The 19,460-nt window shown below is 32.5% G+C and overlaps 3 protein-coding genes across 3 annotated transcripts; all 3 read right to left on the bottom strand.

Moving 5' to 3' along the window:
* Window positions 1-497: 497 nt before the first annotated feature.
* Window positions 498-1,844, bottom strand: LOC125860214 (NADPH-dependent aldo-keto reductase, chloroplastic-like). The gene is made up of 5 exons (XM_049540137.1): window positions 1,715-1,844; window positions 1,445-1,620; window positions 1,108-1,351; window positions 817-996; window positions 498-725 (listed from the first exon to the last, which is right to left on the bottom strand). Exons 1-5 carry the CDS (start codon window positions 1,832-1,834, stop codon window positions 498-500), a joined length of 948 nt encoding a protein of 315 aa, XP_049396094.1. The 5' UTR covers window positions 1,835-1,844.
* Window positions 1,845-4,654: 2,810 nt separating this feature from the next.
* Window positions 4,655-5,997, bottom strand: LOC125860215 (NADPH-dependent aldo-keto reductase, chloroplastic-like). Its single transcript, XM_049540139.1, has 5 exons — window positions 5,878-5,997; window positions 5,624-5,799; window positions 5,268-5,511; window positions 4,974-5,153; window positions 4,655-4,882 (listed from the first exon to the last, which is right to left on the bottom strand). The coding sequence occupies exons 1-5, from the start codon at window positions 5,995-5,997 to the stop codon at window positions 4,655-4,657; spliced, it is 948 nt and encodes a 315-aa protein (XP_049396096.1).
* A 10,190-nt stretch (window positions 5,998-16,187) lies between these two features.
* Window positions 16,188-18,043, bottom strand: LOC125860320 (NADPH-dependent aldo-keto reductase, chloroplastic-like). Its single transcript, XM_049540251.1, has 5 exons — window positions 17,916-18,043; window positions 17,608-17,783; window positions 17,259-17,502; window positions 16,502-16,681; window positions 16,188-16,423 (listed from the first exon to the last, which is right to left on the bottom strand). The coding sequence occupies exons 1-5, from the start codon at window positions 18,033-18,035 to the stop codon at window positions 16,196-16,198; spliced, it is 948 nt and encodes a 315-aa protein (XP_049396208.1). The 5' UTR covers window positions 18,036-18,043; the 3' UTR covers window positions 16,188-16,195.
* Between the last annotated feature and the right edge of the window lie 1,417 nt (window positions 18,044-19,460).

The raw sequence follows: 19,460 nt of genomic DNA, 5'->3' as shown, positions 1-19,460 counted from the left end.
AACCTTTGGGTTATGGATGGATAGATTAGTGCTAATTAGCAAATTTCCCTATTGACTCAAAGCTTATTAAGTCAACGACTAGAAAATTAATCAGAAGCTTTTTCTAAGCAATCATGCTACCAGTACTGACCGTATCACTTAATTAGGGCCTACCGTATATCATAAGTTAGTACTCTTTGTTTGTCTTTACTTTCTTTTTTAGTTCGTTTGAATTTTTTTTTTTTTTAATATAACGTCTTAATTTCAGCTTTTCATATGACATGGTTAAAATTATAAGATTAAATAACATTTTGGTACATTTTACATATATTTAATTTAAGACCGTAAAATTCAAAATCTTTTTTACTTTCTTAAACTTTGTCGTTAAAACCAGACAAACAAATTAAAATGAATTGAGCATCTACATTAGAGTATTGTATAGGATCTTTTGTGCAACTAGCTAGCAAGTACAATTTTTCAGAGCTGACCAAATTTAAAGGCCACTTCCAAAAAGAGAATTAAATCTCGTCATCCCAAAGTTCCTGGATGGTCCTGTATGGGCTTGTAGTATGATTAGATAGCCATTCTCCCCTCATAATCTTCCTCTCCTCGATTTTATTTATGTCAATTAAATCCCATTCATCTAATTTCAAATGAAGAGCTCCCATATTCTCTTTCATTCTTCGCATATTAAAGCTCTTCACTATCACACTTGATCCTTGACACAATCCCCATCTTAGAGCAACCTAAAAAAATCATCAACATTAATTAGTTTCGTTCTAGTCTTCCAAAAAATTAAATGATTTGCTTGTTTGAGACGTGCATTTAATTTCTTACTTGAGCTGGAGTTGCATCATGCTTTTGGGCAATGGATTGTATGATTGGATGATCAACTACAGTAGTAGTCCCCCAAGCATTTCCAGGACCACCAAGAGGTGAATATGCACTTAAATGAATTCCATATTCCCTACATATTGATCTCAACTTACGTTGCCTCCACATTGGATGCATTTCCACCTATAGTTAACCACAAAAAACATATCATCAGAAAATATTACAAACAAAAATTAAATTATTTATTTATTCGTATGTAACAGTCCAGCCCGTTAGTAATACTGTCCGCTCTACCTGATTGACAACAGGAGTGACACAAGCAAAATCTAGAATGTGTTGTATTTTTGTTGAAGAAAAATTGCTGACGCCGATGGATCTACACAATCCCATCTCTAAACACCTCTCCATACCGGACCAAGTATTTTCCATGTCTAATTCCTCAAAGTCTTCTTCTGCGGGAATTGGGTAGTCCACCCATGGCTTCAAAGCCACTGGCCAATGCACTAAATACATGTCTATGTATTCCATTCCTAGTCTCCTATAAATGAAAAGTTCAAAATTAAATTATTTTCAAATATAGAAATGTATCATTCCTCACTAATAACAAAAAAATGTAAGTCAGCGCGCTTACTGTAGAGTTTGTTGAAGAGCAGTAACAGGATCATGATGATCACTTGACCAAAGTTTAGAAGTGACATGAATATCTTCCCTTTCAACCAAACCATCATGAATCGCTCGTCTTAATGCATTTCCCACAGCCACCTCGGAACCGTATATTTTCGCGGTATCAAAATGTCTGTACCCCATCTATACGTACAGATAAAACGTACTATTAGACTAATTTCATACACAACAAATTGCGATAAAAGGTAATTGCAGATAACTATATTTGAAAAGTTACCTTGATGGCGGTTCTAATGGCTGTCTCAGTTGTTTCTCTATCGTTTTCGCCTGAATAAGTACCCATACCTATAATTGGTAAAGTTTCACCATTGTTTAGTATTGTCTGATAATTTCTCATCTCTCTCTCTTTTTTCCTCTCACTTTAATTAATTTGTGTTGATGCATGAAATGAATTTAGAGTGGGTTTATATAGTTTGCGTTCCTCACCAAAAAGTCGAATAGCTTTCAAATGTGACGGTGCGATACATGATACATTATTAAATACAAATTCGTAATTAATAATCAGCAGATTTTATTTGTCTCAATATCTGGAGGACGGCACAACTGGCACAAATCACTTAATTAAATTGCTAAATGTTCTAGTACAATTTTTTTATTTGGATTGAAGAGAAAGTGTCAAGCCGCTGACTTGCATCTTGAATTTTTTTTTTAAAATATGGTTGACGACCGCCCATTTTAAATTTTAAAAATGGTGAAGTAATAAAGTCAAATGGCTCAAAACTAGAATTATAGGGAGACCCCCCTTTGTTCTCTTCCCTAACAGAGAATGGACAGATGAACCCAAAGAGCAGTCTAATATTTTAAAGTTTGACAACAAGTTTGATTTATTAATACTAATAAAATAATAACAATAATACTAACTAATAAAATGTTGAGTAAACAAAAACTTGAGTTGACTCTAAATTAACAGAAACGTATAATTAATAAGACTTATGGAAGACAATATAATTGGGATGGTAAGGTGAATGAGGAATTTGTTTCAAGGCACCTATTGATGCGACTGGCGAAGCAAAATCATATGATAGTGTCAACAACTTTATCAAGATCCAACAAGAACTATCAATTATTTCTGGACAGATTTGAAGAAGAAGACAAGAGGGAAATACTTCAGATTACTTTAGACGGACACACTATCTTTTTTAGTTCATACATATATCAAATGAAGTTTGAGGTGGATAACTTATCTTTATTATTAGCTTTTATATTCTTGCACTACTTAAGCATCTTCATTTGTAATATCATCATAGTGAGTATTATAAACTCCGTGATGATCATAGAATACCTAATTTTCTCTAGTTCTTATTTTCTTCATGCTTGTTAATTAGTAGAGACTTGTTATCTCATTGGGAATGGTAAGGTAAGGCTAGTCCCTCTTGCTTGTACTTAACCCTATGGGCTATGGATATCTTTTTATTTTTAATAAAAGGCCGCTAAACGCTTAGTGCGGTAAATTTGCTAAAAAAAAATATGTACATATAATAGTCCGTGAATGGCCTTGATCAATTTTTTTCTGAGTGCCGCCCTCCCGTCCATTTTAATTAGGGAAAATTACACCATTCCGCTCTCTGCTTTACAACAAAATTAACCCAACTTTTAAAATTAAAGTAATTGACCGCTCTCTGCTTTACAACAAATTATTTTTTTGGCATAATGCATAGAAATGACCCTTAACTTGCATCAGTTGGCAACTATGACCTTTAACTTTGAGTGTGCACAAGTAGACACTTAAATTTGTATAAAATTGAGCAAATGGACACATTCATCCTACATGGCACCCTACATGACAATTTTGTGTCCTACATGGCGTCCTATGTGTATTGTGCCATGTAGGACTCTTGTGTCTACTTGTTCCACTTTATACAAGTTTAAGTGCCTACTTGTGCACATTCAACGTTGGAGGGCATAGTTGTTCGCTAAAGCCAAGTTAAGGGTCATGTATTAAAAGTACACTTTAATATTCAACCGTTTAATTTGTTTTGAATATTAATTTGCACTGAAATGGTATCTTTTTTTAAAAAAATTAAATTAAATTAAAAAACCCGTGGCAGCATCGATTCTTCACTTTATTTGAAGTCAGAATATTAAACGGTTTGGAAGTAGTTATCCATTCCAGCGACCACAAAATAAATCTCTGGCTACTTCTACTTCTAGTCTAGTGAGATACTCATCATGTGCTGTGTACAGATTCAGATATGTTTAGCCTTTGGGTTATGAAGGGCTAGATTAATTAATAACTTGCCAATTTGTTTTAAGTCAACTATTAATACAATAACATATCTTATCACATGTAAGGTCCGGAAAAAGTAATGTGTATACAAATTTTATTTGTATTTTATAAAGATAAAAATATTGTTTACGACAGATCTCAAATTTTAAGTCAATCGTTACAAAATAAAATTAATTAATGGGGGCACTCTCTTTAAGTAATGATGCGATCGATAATGAGCAGTGTATTAGTTGCAGTTAGAGGTGTCAAAAACCAAAATGTATTAACGTGCCTCTAAGTCAAGCAATTTTTATTTTGGATCCGAAAACTTTTGTTATTCTGGTTCTAACAATTTGAAGATAGTTCTCTATGACATCCACATCAATAACGAACATCTTTACTTAATCCTAATTTTGAAATATTCGATGGCAAAGACATTCCTTGATGATGTGGAAAGATGAAATTCTTTTTAAGACGCTTAAAGTTGGCATATGTTCTTGAGAAATCTTGTCCCAAGGCTCCCAGTTCTGAGAAGCAATGGACGAGGCTACTTTGATTAAAGAACAAATTGCCAAATGGCAAGATGATGATTAATTATGCAAGAATTATATTCTTGGAGGAATGTCCAATAAATATTAGGGATAAGGGTTTGAAAAATACCCCAACTTTTGTCGAATTTGTTGTTGCGATACTAAACTTTCATGAGGACCTATTACCTCCCCAGACTATTTAATACCGTATTTTAAACATATATATGTGCCCATGTGGATATAAAAAAAATGCAAAATTATAAATAGTAATGTGTCCACGTGGACACATATATATTTTTAAAATACACTATTAAATTGTATGGGATCTTTTATGCAACTAGCTAGCAAGTACATTTATGTTGTATCTTTATACAATTTTTTAGAGCTGACCAAATTTAAAGGCCACTTCCAAAAAAGAGAATTAAATCTCGTCATCCCAAAGTTCCTGGATGGTCCTGTATGGGCTTGTAGTATGATTAGATAGCCATTCTCCCCTCATAATCTTCCTCTCCTCGATTTTATTTATGTCAATTAAATCCCATTCATCTAATTTCAAATGAAGAGCTCCCATATTCTCTTTCATTCTTCGCATATTAAAGCTCTTCACTATCACACTTGATCCTTGACACAATCCCCATCTTAGAGCAACCTAAAAAAATCATCAACATTAATTAGTTTCGTTCTAGTCTTCCAAAAAATTAAATGATTTGCTTGTTTGAGACGCGCATTTAATTTCTTACTTGAGCTGGAGTTGCATCATGCTTTTGGGCAATGGATTGTATGATTGGATGATCAACCACAGTAGTAGTCCCCCAAGCATTTCCAGGACCACCAAGAGGTGAATATGCACTTACATGAATTCCATATTCCCTACATATTGATCTCAACTTACGTTGCCTCCACATTGGATGCATTTCCACCTATAGTTAACCACAAAAAACACATCATCAGAAAATTTTACAAACAAAAATTAAATTATTTATTTATTTGTATGTAACAGTACTCCAGCCTGTTAGTAATATTGTCCGCTCTACCTGATTGACAACAGGAGTGACACAAGCAAAATCTAGAAGGTGTTGTATTTTTGTTGAAGAAAAATTGCTGACGCCAATGGATCTACACAATCCCATCTCTAAACACCTCTCCATACCGGACCAAGTATTTTCCATGTCTAATTCCTCAAAGTCTTCTTCTGCGGGAATTGGATAATCTACCCATGGTTTCAACGCCACGGGCCAATGCACTAAATACATGTCTATGTATTCCATTCCTAGCCTCCTGTAAACAAAAAGTTCAAAATTAAATTATTTTCAAATATAGAAATGTGTCATTCCTCACTAATAACAAAGAAATGAAAAGAAAAAAAAAAAATATAAGTCAGCGCGCTTACTGTAGAGTTTGTTGAAGAGCAGTAATAGGATCATGATGATCACTTGACCAAAGTTTAGAAGTGACATGAATATCTTCCCTTTCAACCAAACCATCATGAATCGCTCGTCTTAATGCATTTCCCACAGCCACCTCTGAACCGTATATTTTCGCGGTATCAAAATGTCTATACCCCATCTATACATACAGATAAAACGTACTATTAGACTAATTTCATACACAACAAATTGCAGATAACTCTATTTGAAAACTTACCTTGATGGCGATTCTAATGGCTATCTCAGTTGTTTCTCTATCGTTTTCGCCGGAATAAGTACCCATACCTATACTTGGTAAAGTTTCACCATTGTTTAGTATTGTCTGATAATTTCTCATCTCTCTCTTTTTTTCCTCTCACTTTAATTAATTTGTGTTGATGCATGAAATGAATTTAGAGTGGGTTTATATAGTTTGCGTTCCTCACCAAAAAGTCAATAGCTTTCAGATGTGACGGTGCGATACATGATGATAGATTATTAAATACAAATTCGTAATTAATAATCAGCAGATTTTATTTGTCTCAATATCTGGAGGACGGCACAACTCACAACTGGCACTAATCACTTAATTAAATTGATAAATGTACTAATACAATTTTTTTTATTTGGATTGAAGAGAAAGTGTCAAGCCGCTGACTTGCATCTTGAAAAATTTTAAAAAATATATAGTTGATGACCGCCCATTTAAATTTTAAAAATGGTGAAGTAATAAAGTCAAATGGCTCAAAACTGGAAATATAGAGAGACGCCTTATTTTTGTTTTGAGGAGATTTGATTTCGTAGTCTTAAAAAAAATTATTTTTAATTTTACGTCTTTTTATAAGAAATTTTTATTTATAATAGATTTTTATTTTTATGTATAATATTTTTTTAAATAAAAAAGAGATATTTTTAAGTTTTAATATATAAATGATGATAAGAAATTATTTTCCCCGAATAATCGTGGTCAACAGTGAAACAAGAGCAGATGAACCCAAAGAGCAGGCTAAATATTAGTATAAGGTTTGACAACAAGTTTGATAAATTAATACTAGTTAGTAAAATAAAAACCAATAATTAAATGTTGAATAAACAAAAGCTTGAGTTGACTCTAAACACGAACATAGGCCGTGAATGGCCTTAATCTCCCTTCCCCCACCCCACCCCACCCCACTTTTTTTTCTTCTTTTTTTTAATTATTGTGTTTTCTAAAAATAATTGATCTAAAATAGTTATCGTACTTTTTCTAGCTCATATTGTTTGTTCACAGCTCTACATTATTAAAAAGAAATCTTAAATCACTTATCATTATAAGAAATCAAGATAAAGATAAAAAATTTAATTTTTGCTTGTAAAATTAATTTCTTTTGAAAGTGTAAATACTTTTTAAAACACAATAAAGTGTATTGAAAAAATTAAGGGTAAATTAGTAAATATACCTTTATTATTTTTCTTGAGGGATGTGTAAAGGAAAAAAGGGACAAAGTAATATGAGACATAGAGGATACTCATTCCGTCTCATATTAATTGATCATTATACTAAAAATAGTTATATCATACTAGTTGTTCACCTCACTAAATCAAGAAAACATTAATTAATTTTTTTTCTATATTACCCTTGCAACTAATTCTTTTTTAAAGTGTTTACATTTATTTATAAAATTCGCAAGAAATTTTTTAAGGAATGAATTAGTAAAATTATCTTTTATTTATAATCTCTTAAGTATAGTGCAAAATGAAAAACTAAAATATACTCTCTATATAACGTAATGTAAAAAAAATATATATATTAAATGAGATCAAAGAATAAGTAAATAGTATAGTCAAACTGTCTTTTTTTGGTTAATGTATTTTAAGGTGCGAGAAAAAAAAAGGACAAGTAAAATGGATAGGGTGAAGTAATTAATTATTTTTTGGTACTTCTACTCAATAGATGTGTCAAATTACGTGCCCTTTTAGTCGATGATTTTTTAAGAAGTAAAAAAATAAAATGAATCAAATGAAATTGTATTTTTCAGAGAAAAGAATTTGTTATAGCTATAAAACTCTAGCTACGTCTAGAGAGATACACATCATGTATTGTTCAAAGATAATTCAGATATGTCTAACCTTTGGGTTATGGAGGGGCTACAATTAATTAATCACTTTTCAATTTGTTTTAAGTCAATGATTAATATAATAATATAATCTATATAGTTTCACATGTAAGATCTAAAGAAGATAATGTTATCTCTTGTATTCAGGTTAGCAAAAAACAAAAATAGAAAAAAGATGAAACAGACAGAAAAATAGAATTCAAGTCCACAGAACTCACTGTGTTTCCTTAAGAAATTTAATCCCCTCAAATACCCGAGGTTACAGATTAATTCCTCCCAAGATAAAACTGATTAACTATTAGAGAAGTAGCGGTACCTCAAACTTCACTAATCTCAGCGAACGCAATGAACAACAACGAAAGCACACACAGACTCTATCGATCGACAATTTATTTTTGTAAGAAAATGTATGCAGAGAGGAAAAAATTTCAGTGTTTGAAAAACGAAAAAAACCTCTTATTTATAGCCGTTTGCAGCAAGGAACGCATTTGTTCAGACCCATTTTTTCCAGAACGTTGTGTCTTTTGGGAAAAGTAACGACTTTTCGGAAGGAACAAATCATTTCAAACGAATTTATCGGTACGCGCAAATTTCAAATAATTCGTTGTGAAATTAATTTCGTTATTTAACTAACATTCTGAATTAATTGATAAGAGAAAGGAAATCAATTAATAAGATTGGTTAAATAAATTTTGTCCAAAAATATAATCAATCAATCATTTGCCAAATCCAAATTTGAAGCCTAGCCGAGCGAGCAACGACGACGGCGGGAGGGGGCACCTTCTTCTTAACCCTTTAAGAACTATAGGAAATGTTTCATAATATAAGGACAACAATTTTCCTTTCTTGTACCAATATGGGAGAAATGACTTTTCATTTGCAATTTGCATTGACTTTTCATTTTCCCTCCAAAATTGGTTCCCCCGCTTTTCCATTTTCTCTTCTTATTTCCCATCCACACCTTTCTAAAACCCAACAATCCCCCACATGAATGGGGAATGGCTATTGTTAAAACATATGCATGAAAAACTTGTGTGTCTCGTAAGTAAGGGTTAATCGCATTTGGATAAGTAGGTTTCCCTTTAAACTTTCCGTAGTGAACATATATTGGATATACTCGATCAATCGGTAGATTTGATATCTTTGAATTGTCGAGCTTTGGTATATACCTAGACAACATAAGTCACACAATCAACCCTTGAATTGTTTTTGGTTCTCATTATTTTGTTCGTTTCAGCCATGAACACATCTCAGTTAATAAGTGCTTAGAGAACTGGCCTTACCGGATTCTCCTTGAAGCGGCTTACACTTCACACTTACATAGGTGGTTTCTAATTGTGTTATCCCGTAGATACACTATTTGATATACCTTGTATCAAACTTAGAAACCATTAAAAAGTCCTTATGCTTTTATCCTAGTTACTGAACATTGTCTCATCATGAGAATGGACTATAAAATAAGTTTTGACAATGTTGAACCGTCATCTATAACTTTGTTTGATCTCCTTGAACCTAGATCTTGGAATCTCCAGTCTTCTAGGTAGTGTTACTGCCACAATGATTTGTTCTCGGCCATAGTCTCATTCTCGTCGATGATCTCTCAACTCCATCTCTAGTTAGGCCTTTTGTAAGTGGATCTGACACATTATCCTTTGACTTTACATAGTCAATTGTGATAATTCCACTAGAGAGTAGTTGTCTAACAGAGTTATATCTTCGTCGTATGTGACTTCCCGTTATACATAACACTTCCAGCCCTTCCTATTGCAGCTTGACTATCACAGTGTATGCATATAGGAGCTATTGGTTGGGCCAAAACGGAATATCTTCGAAGAAATTTCGGAGCCATTCATCTTCTTCACCTGCCTTGTCTAAGGTGATAAATTCAGACTCTATTGTAAAGCGAGCTATACATGTTTGTTTGGATGATTTCCAAGATATTGCTCCTCCACCAATAATGAAAACATATCCACTCGTGGATTTCGTTTCAGTTGACTCAGTAATCCAATTTGCATCACTATATCCTTCAAGAACTGTTGGATATTTGTTGTAATGCAAAGCATATTTTTGAGTGTCATCTAAGTACCCCAAAACTTTCTTCATTGGCATCCAATGATTTTGATTGGGATTACTTGTATATCGACTCAGTTTACTTATAGCGCATGTTATATCTGGTCGTGTACAATTCATGACATACATCATACTTCCCAATACTCTAGCATAATCCAATTGAGACTGACTTTCACCTTTATTCTTTGCAAGATTAAGGCTCACATCAATTGGGGTCTTTGCCTTTTTGAAATTCAAATACTTGAACTTTTCAAGTACCTTTTGAATATAATGAGATTGAGACAATGCTAGACCGTTAGGAGTTTTGTGATTTTTAATTTCCAATATCGAATCGGCAACTCCTAGATCTTTCATATCAAACTTACTAGCGAGCATATGTTTAGTAGCTTTTACATTGACAATGTCCTTACTCATTATCAGCATGCCCTCTACATATAGGCATACAATGACTTCCTGATTCAGAGTGTCTTTAATTTAGACACATTTATCACATTCATTGATCTTAAATCTATTTGACAACATGGTTTGATCAAATTTTGCATGTCATTGTTTTGGTGCTTGTTTTAGTCCATAAAGTGATTTAACAAGTTTGCATACTTTCTTTTCTTTACTGGGAACTACAAAGTCCTCAGGTTGTTCCATGTAAATCTCTTCCTCCAGCTCTCTATTTATGAAGGCGGTTTTCACATCCATTTGATGGATTTCAAAATCGTATACTGCATCTAAGGAAATTAACATCCGAATTTATATAATCCTAGTCACTGGCGAGTATGTGTCAAAATAATCAAGACTTTCTTTCTGTCTAAAGCCTTTGACAACAAGTCTTACTTTATATTTGTCAATAGTTCCATCATTTTTTCTTTTGAAGATCCATTTTGAACATAAAGGTTTGTTCCCTGGAGGAAGATCAACCAAATCCCAGGTATGATTGCTTAGGATTGATTCAATCTCACTATTGACAGCCTCCTTCCAAGAGGTTGAGTCGCTAGACAACATAGCTTTCTTGAATGTTTGAGACTCAATTTCAAGAAGGAATGTTACAAAATCATATCCAAATGAAGTAGCTGTCCTTTGACGTTTACTACGCCTTGGACTGTTTTCATTAGGTTCATTCTCTTTTGGTTCTTCTTGAGGTTGTTTAGACCTCCCACTAGATGACTCAGGTCTAGTTTTATACGGATATATATGTTCAAAGAATTCAGCATTATCTGATTCCATTACCGTATTATCTTGAATATCCGGATGTTCGGACTTATGAAGCAAAAATCGACATGCCTTACTATTTGTGGCATATCCAATGAATACATAATTCACAGTCTTAGGCCCTATTTTCACCCTCTTAGGTATAGGAACTTGGACTTTGGCTAGACACCCCCACACTTTGAAATATTTCAAGTTGAGTTTTCTACCTTTCCATTTCTCATATGGAATAACATGTGTCTTCGTGTGAGGCACTCTATTGAGTATTCGATTTGCTGTAAGGATAGTTTTCCCTCACAAGTTTTGTGGTAAACCTGAACTTATAAGTAAGGCATTGATCATTTCCTTTAAAGTTCAATTTTTCCTTTCCACAATTTCATTAGATTGGGGAAAGTAAGGATCAATAGTTTAATGGATTATTCCATTTTCCAAACATATTTCTATAAATGGAGATTCATATTCTCCACCTCTATCACTTCTGATCATTTTGATCTTTCTATCCAACTAATTTTCAACTTCAGTTTTATATTGCCTAAGTGCATCTATTGCTTCATCCTTACCATTTAGCAAATAGACATAACAATATCTAGTGCAATCGTCAATAAAAGTTATGAAATACATTTTTCACCACGTGTTGGTGTTGACTTCATGTCACAAATGTCAGTGTGAATCAGTTTTAAGGGATATGAATTCCTTTCAACAGATTTATAAGGATGCTTAACATACTTAGATTCAACGCAAACTTGACATTTTGATTTATTTCACTCAAATTTAGGAAAAATATTTAAGTTAATCAGATTTCGCAAGGTTTTGTTATCGTGTCCCAAGCGTTCATGCCATAAACATTTAGACTCAAACAAGTAAGAAGAAGCAGAATATTTATTCATATCAACTACAATTACATTGAGTTTAAAGAGGCCCTTAGTGAGGTAACCTTTTCCTACATACATCTCATTCTTACTCACTACAATTTTATTAGAAACAAATACACATTTGAATCCGTTCTTAGTCAGAACTGGTATAGAAACTAAGATCTTGCGCAATTTTGAAACATACGAGACCCTGTTCAAAGTCACCACCTTGCCCAATATCATCTTTAAGAGGACCTTGCCAATTCCTTCCACCTTTGCAACAACGGAGTTTGTCATAAACAATTTCTCGTCTGTAGTTGCTGGAGTATATGATGAAAACAATTCTTTATTGGCACAAACATGGCATGAGGCACCAGAATCTATCCACCATTCTCTTGAATTTCCAACCATCTCTCCTTTGGGATTCAACTAAATTTGCTTGATCCTTCTTCTTGTCCTTCTTGGGACCTCGACATTCAGTACCCTATGACCACGTTTGCCACAATTGAAGCAGCTTCCATTGAATTTCTTCTTAGGCTTAGGAGGATTGCTCTTTGGACCAGATGTTTTCTTTCTTTTCTTTGATTTTGTGAGATCTTCTTTAACAATATTTACTCCAAATATTGTTGAATTCCCGCGTGACCTCTTTTTTGTGGCCTTGCTATGCTCTTCGATTCTCAGCCTTACCATGAGATCTTCAACAGACATCTCCTTGTGTTTATGTTTCAAGTAGTTTTTGAAGTCCTTCCACAATTGAGGTAAATAATGGCCGCCACTTGAATAGCATCATTCACAACCAATCCTACATTAAAGATTATGTGAGTATCAAGAATTGACTTAATATTTCCAACATAGGCATTAAATAAATTTATACCTTCAGCAAGGAGATCGTGGATTATGACCTGCAATTCTTGAACTTGGGTGACGACGGTCTTAATGTCTATCATCTTATAGTCCAAAAATTTTGCCACTATGAACTTCTTCATTCCGGCATCCTCTGGTTTGTACTTCTTTTCTAAAGCATCCCAGAGTTCTTTTGAAGTCTTGACATTACTGTATACATTGTACAGATCATCTTGCAGGCCACTCAGAATATAGTTTTTACATAAAAAATCTGAATGTGTCCATGCTTCTGTTACCAAGAATCGTTCTTCTGGTGGAGTTTCATCTGACATAACAGGAACGTTCTCATTAATGAACCTATGCAAACTCAACATAGTTAGACAGAAGAACATCTTTTGTTGCCATCTCTTGAATCGACTCCAGAAAACTTTGCAGGTTTCTCAGCCAGTGCAAGGGTAGCAGTTGAACGATTGTGTGCAACCGATGTTGTTGCAGCACTCACTGATGTTGTTGCAGCACTCACTGTTCCAACATTTACTTTGACTTGAGTTTGTCATTTTTTCTGTCACAAATGGCAAACAATTTTAGTATGTGAATTACTAACAGTAAAGAATTAAACCTTACACAGCATGTTTCTAACGATAAATTTTTATGTTCTTTTAATCGTTAATCGAATGAATTTAAAAAATTCAAACAGAGTAGAAAATCATAAATGTTTTAATCTCCAGAAACCTTAAAACAGAAACGATTAAATTTCTTAAGCTTGCTATCTCCTGTATTCAGGTTAGCAAAAAATAGAAACAGAAAAAAGATGAAACATACAGAAAAATAGAATCTGAGTCCACAGAACACACTGTGTTTCCTTAAAAAATTTAATCCCTCAAGTACCCGAGTTTACAAATTAATTCCTCCCAAGATAAAACGGATTAATTATTAGAGAAGTAGTGGTACCTCAAATTTCACTAAATTCAGCAAACGCAAGAACAACAACGAGAGCACACATATACTCTGACGATCGACAATTTGTTTTTGTAAGAAAATGTATGCAGAGAGGAAAAAATTTCAGTGTTTGAAAAACGAAAAAAACCTCTTATTTATAGCCATTTGCAGCAAGGAACACGTCTGTTCAGACAAATCTATTCAGACCCATTTTTCTCATAACGTTGTGTCTTTGGAAAAAGCAACGACTTTTCGGAAGGAACAAATCCTTTCAAACAAATTTATCGTTACGCGCAAATTTCAAATAATTCATTGTGAAATTAATTCCGTTATTTAACTAACATTCTGAATTAATTTATAAGAGAAAGGAAATCAATTAATGAGATTGATTAAATAAATTTTGTCCAAAAATATTATCAATCAATTCCAAAGCCGAGCCAAGCGAGCGACGACGACAACGTGAGGGGCACCTTTTTCTTAAACCTTTAAGAACTAAAGGAAGTGTTTCCTAATATAAGGACAACAATTTTCCTTTCTTCTACCAATATGGGAGAAATGACTTTTCATTTTCCCTCCAAAATTGGTTCCTCCACTTTTCCATCTACTCTTCTTATTTCTCATTCACACCTTGCTAAAATCCAACAGATAATATGTATACAAATTTTTATTTATATCATATAAAATAAAAAATATTGTTTTCAACATATTTAGATTTTTAAGATAATTATTGTAAAATTAGTTAGTAGGACGCTCTACTTCAGAAAATGATGCGATCGATAATGAGTATTGTACTAATTGTCGTAAGCAGAGGCACACTCAATGCCAATACTAATTTCCTTCAACCTCCAAATCAACTGCCCCTGCCTAATATCAATGTATTGGACCCCTTTTTATTTATTTATTCTTTTACTTCTTCTTTTTTTTAATGTGTTTTGTTCTTTGAAGACGTGTTTGAGAAATAAGTGTTAGGGCTTAAGTCGTGAAGACTCGAGGTGTATACGTGGCATATATGATAAGCAAAAATTATACTTTGAAGGTTCATTTGATAGATTGCGGTTAATGAGTTCAACCTAGACTCTTTATCAGAATCCAGAGATAATCAGTATAAGAATAAAGATAGAAATTTATGACCCAGAGTTAAAGAGAAATTTGTGTCCCGATGATAGAGCAAAAGGACAAATAAAATGATTATTGGAACTTTTTTTTAATTTAATTAAAAAGGAATTTACAAAATAAAATAAAAAACTGATATTGTCTGTTGGTTTATTTTTTATTTACATGTTGGTTGTAAAATAAATATACGGATCTCATGAAGACATGAACTTAAATAAAGCGAATATTGATTTCCCTCGATTAAAACACACACTGTCCGACAATTTTTTTATTAAAGTATGACAATTAGCGCATTGGTTTCCCTAGAAGTACCAACCATGCCCATCGGTTTTAGTCCTTATTTTTTAGGGACAAATTTTAGTAGTTATAATTTAAATAAGATAAATAAAAATTTGTACAATAACAATAACAATATATCTAATATGATTTCAAAAATAAAATCTGAAAAATCAATTGGTAGATGTATGATACAAATCAAGATCATATCTCTTAATTGAGAGGAAATCTGATCTACTTGCTTCTGAAGAGTATAATATAAAGAAAATGCATGTTTGGGAGTTAGGAGTCTAAAATCATAAACATGTGATTATGGGATTTTGAGACACCATATAGTAACCCCTACTCCCTAACCACATCCACATGGCTAGTGAAACGCTGTCAACAGTATCCTCTTCGTAATTTCCACACAATCTTGTACGGTTGTGTACAAGTATATTTCACCAGTACCATAGCTAGGTAGGAATTTCTAATATTTTATTAATACATTACCAATTCATTCCAAAGTCAACAATATTGCAACAAAGAGGTGTTTACCGTTTGATTTGAATCCGTTATTGATCTAAATTAAAATCAAATCAAATCAAATATAATACTATATTTATCGGGTTGGTTACTATCATGTTTGGTTCGGTTTGTTCGAATCTTAATCATACACAAAAATTAAAAAGATATACATTCATAAAGAAAAACGAAAAAGGGAAAATTACGCGAAATGACAAACATCTAGAGTATATTATGTAATATAGCTATAGTTTTGATTATTTTTAATCCATGGCTACTGTTTCGCAAAATTTTGCTATTCGCATTTTTAATTGTATAAATCCAGAATTTGTATATATAATTCGGTTCTTGATTGTATAAATTCAGAATTTGTATATGTTTATTCTATCTATTTGTATACGATTTATGAAAAAATCATAATAAATTACCATGTAAAAAAAAATAGTTAAAACGGCTAGCATTAGATAAGTTTTGATTGTTTTTGTTTTGTATCAATATTTGTGCTCAGCAGACCAAGGGATACACTTAGAAAGACATCATTTATGTTCTTCTATCAATAATAATAATATAAAAAACTAACAAGTACATTAATTCATATTGATCTTATTTAAATTTTGTAGATTTAATAATTAAGCCACAATGGCAATACCAAATGTAGAATTAATTATATCTCATCATCCCAAAGTTCCTCAATGGTCTTGTATGGACTTGTAGTATCATTAATTAGATATTCAGCCCTCATAATCTTTCTTTCTTCCATTTTCTCAATCTCAAATAAATCCCAATCGTCCAATGTTAAATCAAGAGCTCCAATATTCTCCTTCATTCTCCGTGGATTGAAACTCTTTACTATAACGCTTGATCCCTGGGACAACCCCCATCGTAACGCGACCTAATAAATAAATAAATAAAATTCAGTAATTTATTTGAATATATCGCGATGTTATAAAAGATTATATTAATATTGTACCTGAGCTGGAGTTGCGTTATGTTTGTGAGCAATGGATTGTATAATTGGATGATCAACCACAGCAGTAGTTCCCCAAGCATTTCCAGGACCACCAAGAGGTGAATATGCACTTAAATGAATTCCATAATCCCCACATATTGATCTTAGCTTTCTTTGTCTCCACATTGGATGCATTTCTACCTGAAAAAAAAAAACCAATTTAATATATTATCAATTAGTATTAGTCATACGCTGATAATAGAAGAAAAATATATTAAATAATCCTTAATTGTCAACGATTATTAAGAAGACATATATATATATATATATATATATATATATATATATGTGTGTGTGTGTGTTTATTTGGTCATTAGTCACTATATTGTAACGTACATATGAATACGTGTTTAATTGATGCATATGACAAGAAGGGGGTCGGCTTTGGTTGACTACAAAACAAATTATGGCCCCTCAAATAACTGATGCTACTCACTACATTCCAATCTAAGTGTCTTACTTTGATTTGAAACGAAGTTTTAAAATTAAAGGAGGATTTTCAAATATTATGATCTTAAACTTGTCAGGTAGAGTGTTGGAATTTAAAAAACTTATTAAATATAAACAGAATCACTCTTTTTATAACAGACCAATTAAACGGAAAATAAAAACACTTAAATTGAGTACTATATATTGTAATCCAACATATTCAAATGCATCAAATTTAAATCTAAAATTAGTGACAACATATTAGCTAGGTTGCAAAATATATATGTACCTGATTGACAACAGGAGTGACACAAGCAAAGTCTATGAGTTCTTCAATCTTTCTAGATGAGAAGTTGCTTACTCCAATGGACTTACACAATCCCATTTCTAAGCACCTCTCCATGCCAGACCAAGTATTTTCCATGTCCAATTCCTCAAAGTCTTCTTCTGCTGGAACTGGATAATCCACCCATGCCTTCAAAGCCACTGGCCAATGCACCAAATACAAGTCTATGTATTCCATTCCTAGCCGCCTGCAAATGAAAAGTTTAAAGTTAAATTATTTTCAATAATATAGAAACATGTCACTCTCCTGACTAATAGAAAAAAAACTCATGTATGTCAGCACGCGCGCTTACTGTAGAGTTTGTTGAAGAGCAGTAACAGGATCATGATGATCACTTGACCAAAGTTTAGAAGTGACATGAATGTCTTCCCTTTCGATCAATCCATCATGAATTGCTCGTCTTAATGCATTTCCCAAAGCCAACTCCGAACCGTATATTTTTGCCGTATCAAAATGTCTGTACCCCATCTACACGTTCAGATAAAATATACGAGTTTAAGCTTTGTGTACAGACAATATAAAAAATATCTACATACTGAAAACAATCACTTAAAAGATAATTGCATGTAACTAACTCCGTTTTAAACGTTCATGACTTACCTTGATCGCTGTTCTAATGGCTTTCTCAGTTGTTTCTCTATCGTTTTCGCCTGAATAAGTACCCATACCGATAATCGGTAGGGTTTCACCATTGTTAAGCATTGCCTGATAACTTCTCATTTTAATTTTTTTCTTAATGAATTTCTCTCTCACTTAATTGTGTGTATGTTAATATAAAATGCATGAAACCACTTGACTTAGAGTGGGTTTATATAGTAATTTGATTTCTACTAAAAAGTCAAAATTTCAGTTGACAGTTGATAAATGGACCCTGAGAAATATTTTTATTTAAAATAAAATAAAAAAGACAGAAGGGAAGGAATCATAAAGAAAGAGATTCTTTGTTATTTTTATCAAATGTAAAGATATGACGGTGCACTCCAATTTAAAAAAAATAAAAAGTCATATACAAGTATATGTTTTTTGCAAATATACTGTCAAAAAATGATTGAGGATCTTTAATACAGATGGAGCATTGCCCTTCAATTGGAAGCTAATTAAGTCAATCATTAAATTAACCAATAAAAAAAAAAGTCAATCAGTATTTTCACCGTCTCAATTTATCTAATATAGTTTAATAAGAAAATAGTCTCTTGAGATGACTTATGATCTAAAAAAGTGAATCAAGAACCAAAAGATTGCCTTCAATAATCAAAACAATGATCACAATCCGAAAATTAGTTATTCTCTCGCGCAACAGTGTTTTAGAACCCAAAAACTCAAAAAAATAAATTAAAGAACATTTGTTCTGATTACATCTAAGAGTAATATTCTCAACATATTTTCTGTGGGATTCGATCTCAACTTTGTTGGGTTCTATATTTCAACAACGACTGCTTTAATTTATACACCATTAAGAAGTGTAATATGGGCGTATATAACTGTGTGGTTATAAATCATCTCATTAAAAATTAAATAGATTTATAATAAATCACAAATTTTAAAAGTTTTTTTTTCTTTTTTAAACTTCGTGTCAAGTCAAACTAAAAAGCGGAAACAGAAGTAGTATATATAGAATTTTGTTTCTTTTAATTACCACGTTTGTAGCATTTGGCACATATATACGAAGGTGTCATATAGAGTAATTATGTTTCCTAATATTTCTCAACAGATTTTGTTTGCCGGCGTATCTGCAGGACGGCCCAACTGGCTCTCAACACTATATTTATTTCCTTAAATTAAATGTAACAATTTTAATTTTATTGACACAAAGAAAAGGTCAAGCTGCTGACTTCCATTTTGAAAGAAATGTGTTCAAAACCGCCCATTTTACTATTTTTTATATTATAAAAAATGGTGCTATCATTAAGTCAAATGACCCAAAATTGGTAACATTACCAGACCAGGGGAGGCCCCTCTTTATTTTCTTTCTCTTTCATACTAGATAAGTAGTCTAATTATTTCTCAACAAGTTTCATTTATTGATAGTACATAAATGTATACAACATTAGGGGTGGGCATAAACACTGTAAAATCGAAAAATCAAACCGAACCGAATTATTTTGATAATTCGATTTTGGTATTTCGATATTTCGGTTTTCGGTT

Source organism: Solanum stenotomum, chromosome 3, assembly GCF_019186545.1.
Source record: "Solanum stenotomum isolate F172 chromosome 3, ASM1918654v1, whole genome shotgun sequence".
NCBI lineage: Eukaryota > Viridiplantae > Streptophyta > Magnoliopsida > Solanales > Solanaceae > Solanum > Solanum stenotomum.
This window is presented reverse-complemented; position numbering and strand designations above follow the sequence as displayed.

What these genes read in the sequence shown, in the direction of transcription:
- LOC125860320 (XM_049540251.1), bottom strand. Translation starts at nt 18,035, where the DNA reads ATGAGAAGTTATCAGGCAATGCTTAACAATGGTGAAACCCTACCGATT. An exon ending in GCTCTTCAACAAACTCTACA is followed by an intron (nt 17,503 to 17,607) that starts GTAAGCGCGCGT and finishes TTTCATTTGCAG; the next exon opens with GCGGCTAGGAATGGAATACA. An exon ending in ATAACGCAACTCCAGCTCAG is followed by an intron (nt 16,424 to 16,501) that starts GTACAATATTAA and finishes TTTATTTATTAG; the next exon opens with GTCGCGTTACGATGGGGGTT.
- LOC125860214 (XM_049540137.1), bottom strand. Translation starts at nt 1,834, where the DNA reads ATGAGAAATTATCAGACAATACTAAACAATGGTGAAACTTTACCAATT. An exon ending in CCATTAGAACCGCCATCAAG is followed by an intron (nt 1,621 to 1,714) that starts GTAACTTTTCAA and finishes CTGTACGTATAG; the next exon opens with ATGGGGTACAGACATTTTGA. An exon ending in ATGATGCAACTCCAGCTCAA is followed by an intron (nt 726 to 816) that starts GTAAGAAATTAA and finishes TGATTTTTTTAG; the next exon opens with GTTGCTCTAAGATGGGGATT.
- LOC125860215 (XM_049540139.1), bottom strand. Translation starts at nt 5,997, where the DNA reads ATGAGAAATTATCAGACAATACTAAACAATGGTGAAACTTTACCAAGT. An exon ending in CCATTAGAATCGCCATCAAG is followed by an intron (nt 5,800 to 5,877) that starts GTAAGTTTTCAA and finishes CTGTATGTATAG; the next exon opens with ATGGGGTATAGACATTTTGA. An exon ending in GCTCTTCAACAAACTCTACA is followed by an intron (nt 5,512 to 5,623) that starts GTAAGCGCGCTG and finishes TTTTGTTTACAG; the next exon opens with GAGGCTAGGAATGGAATACA.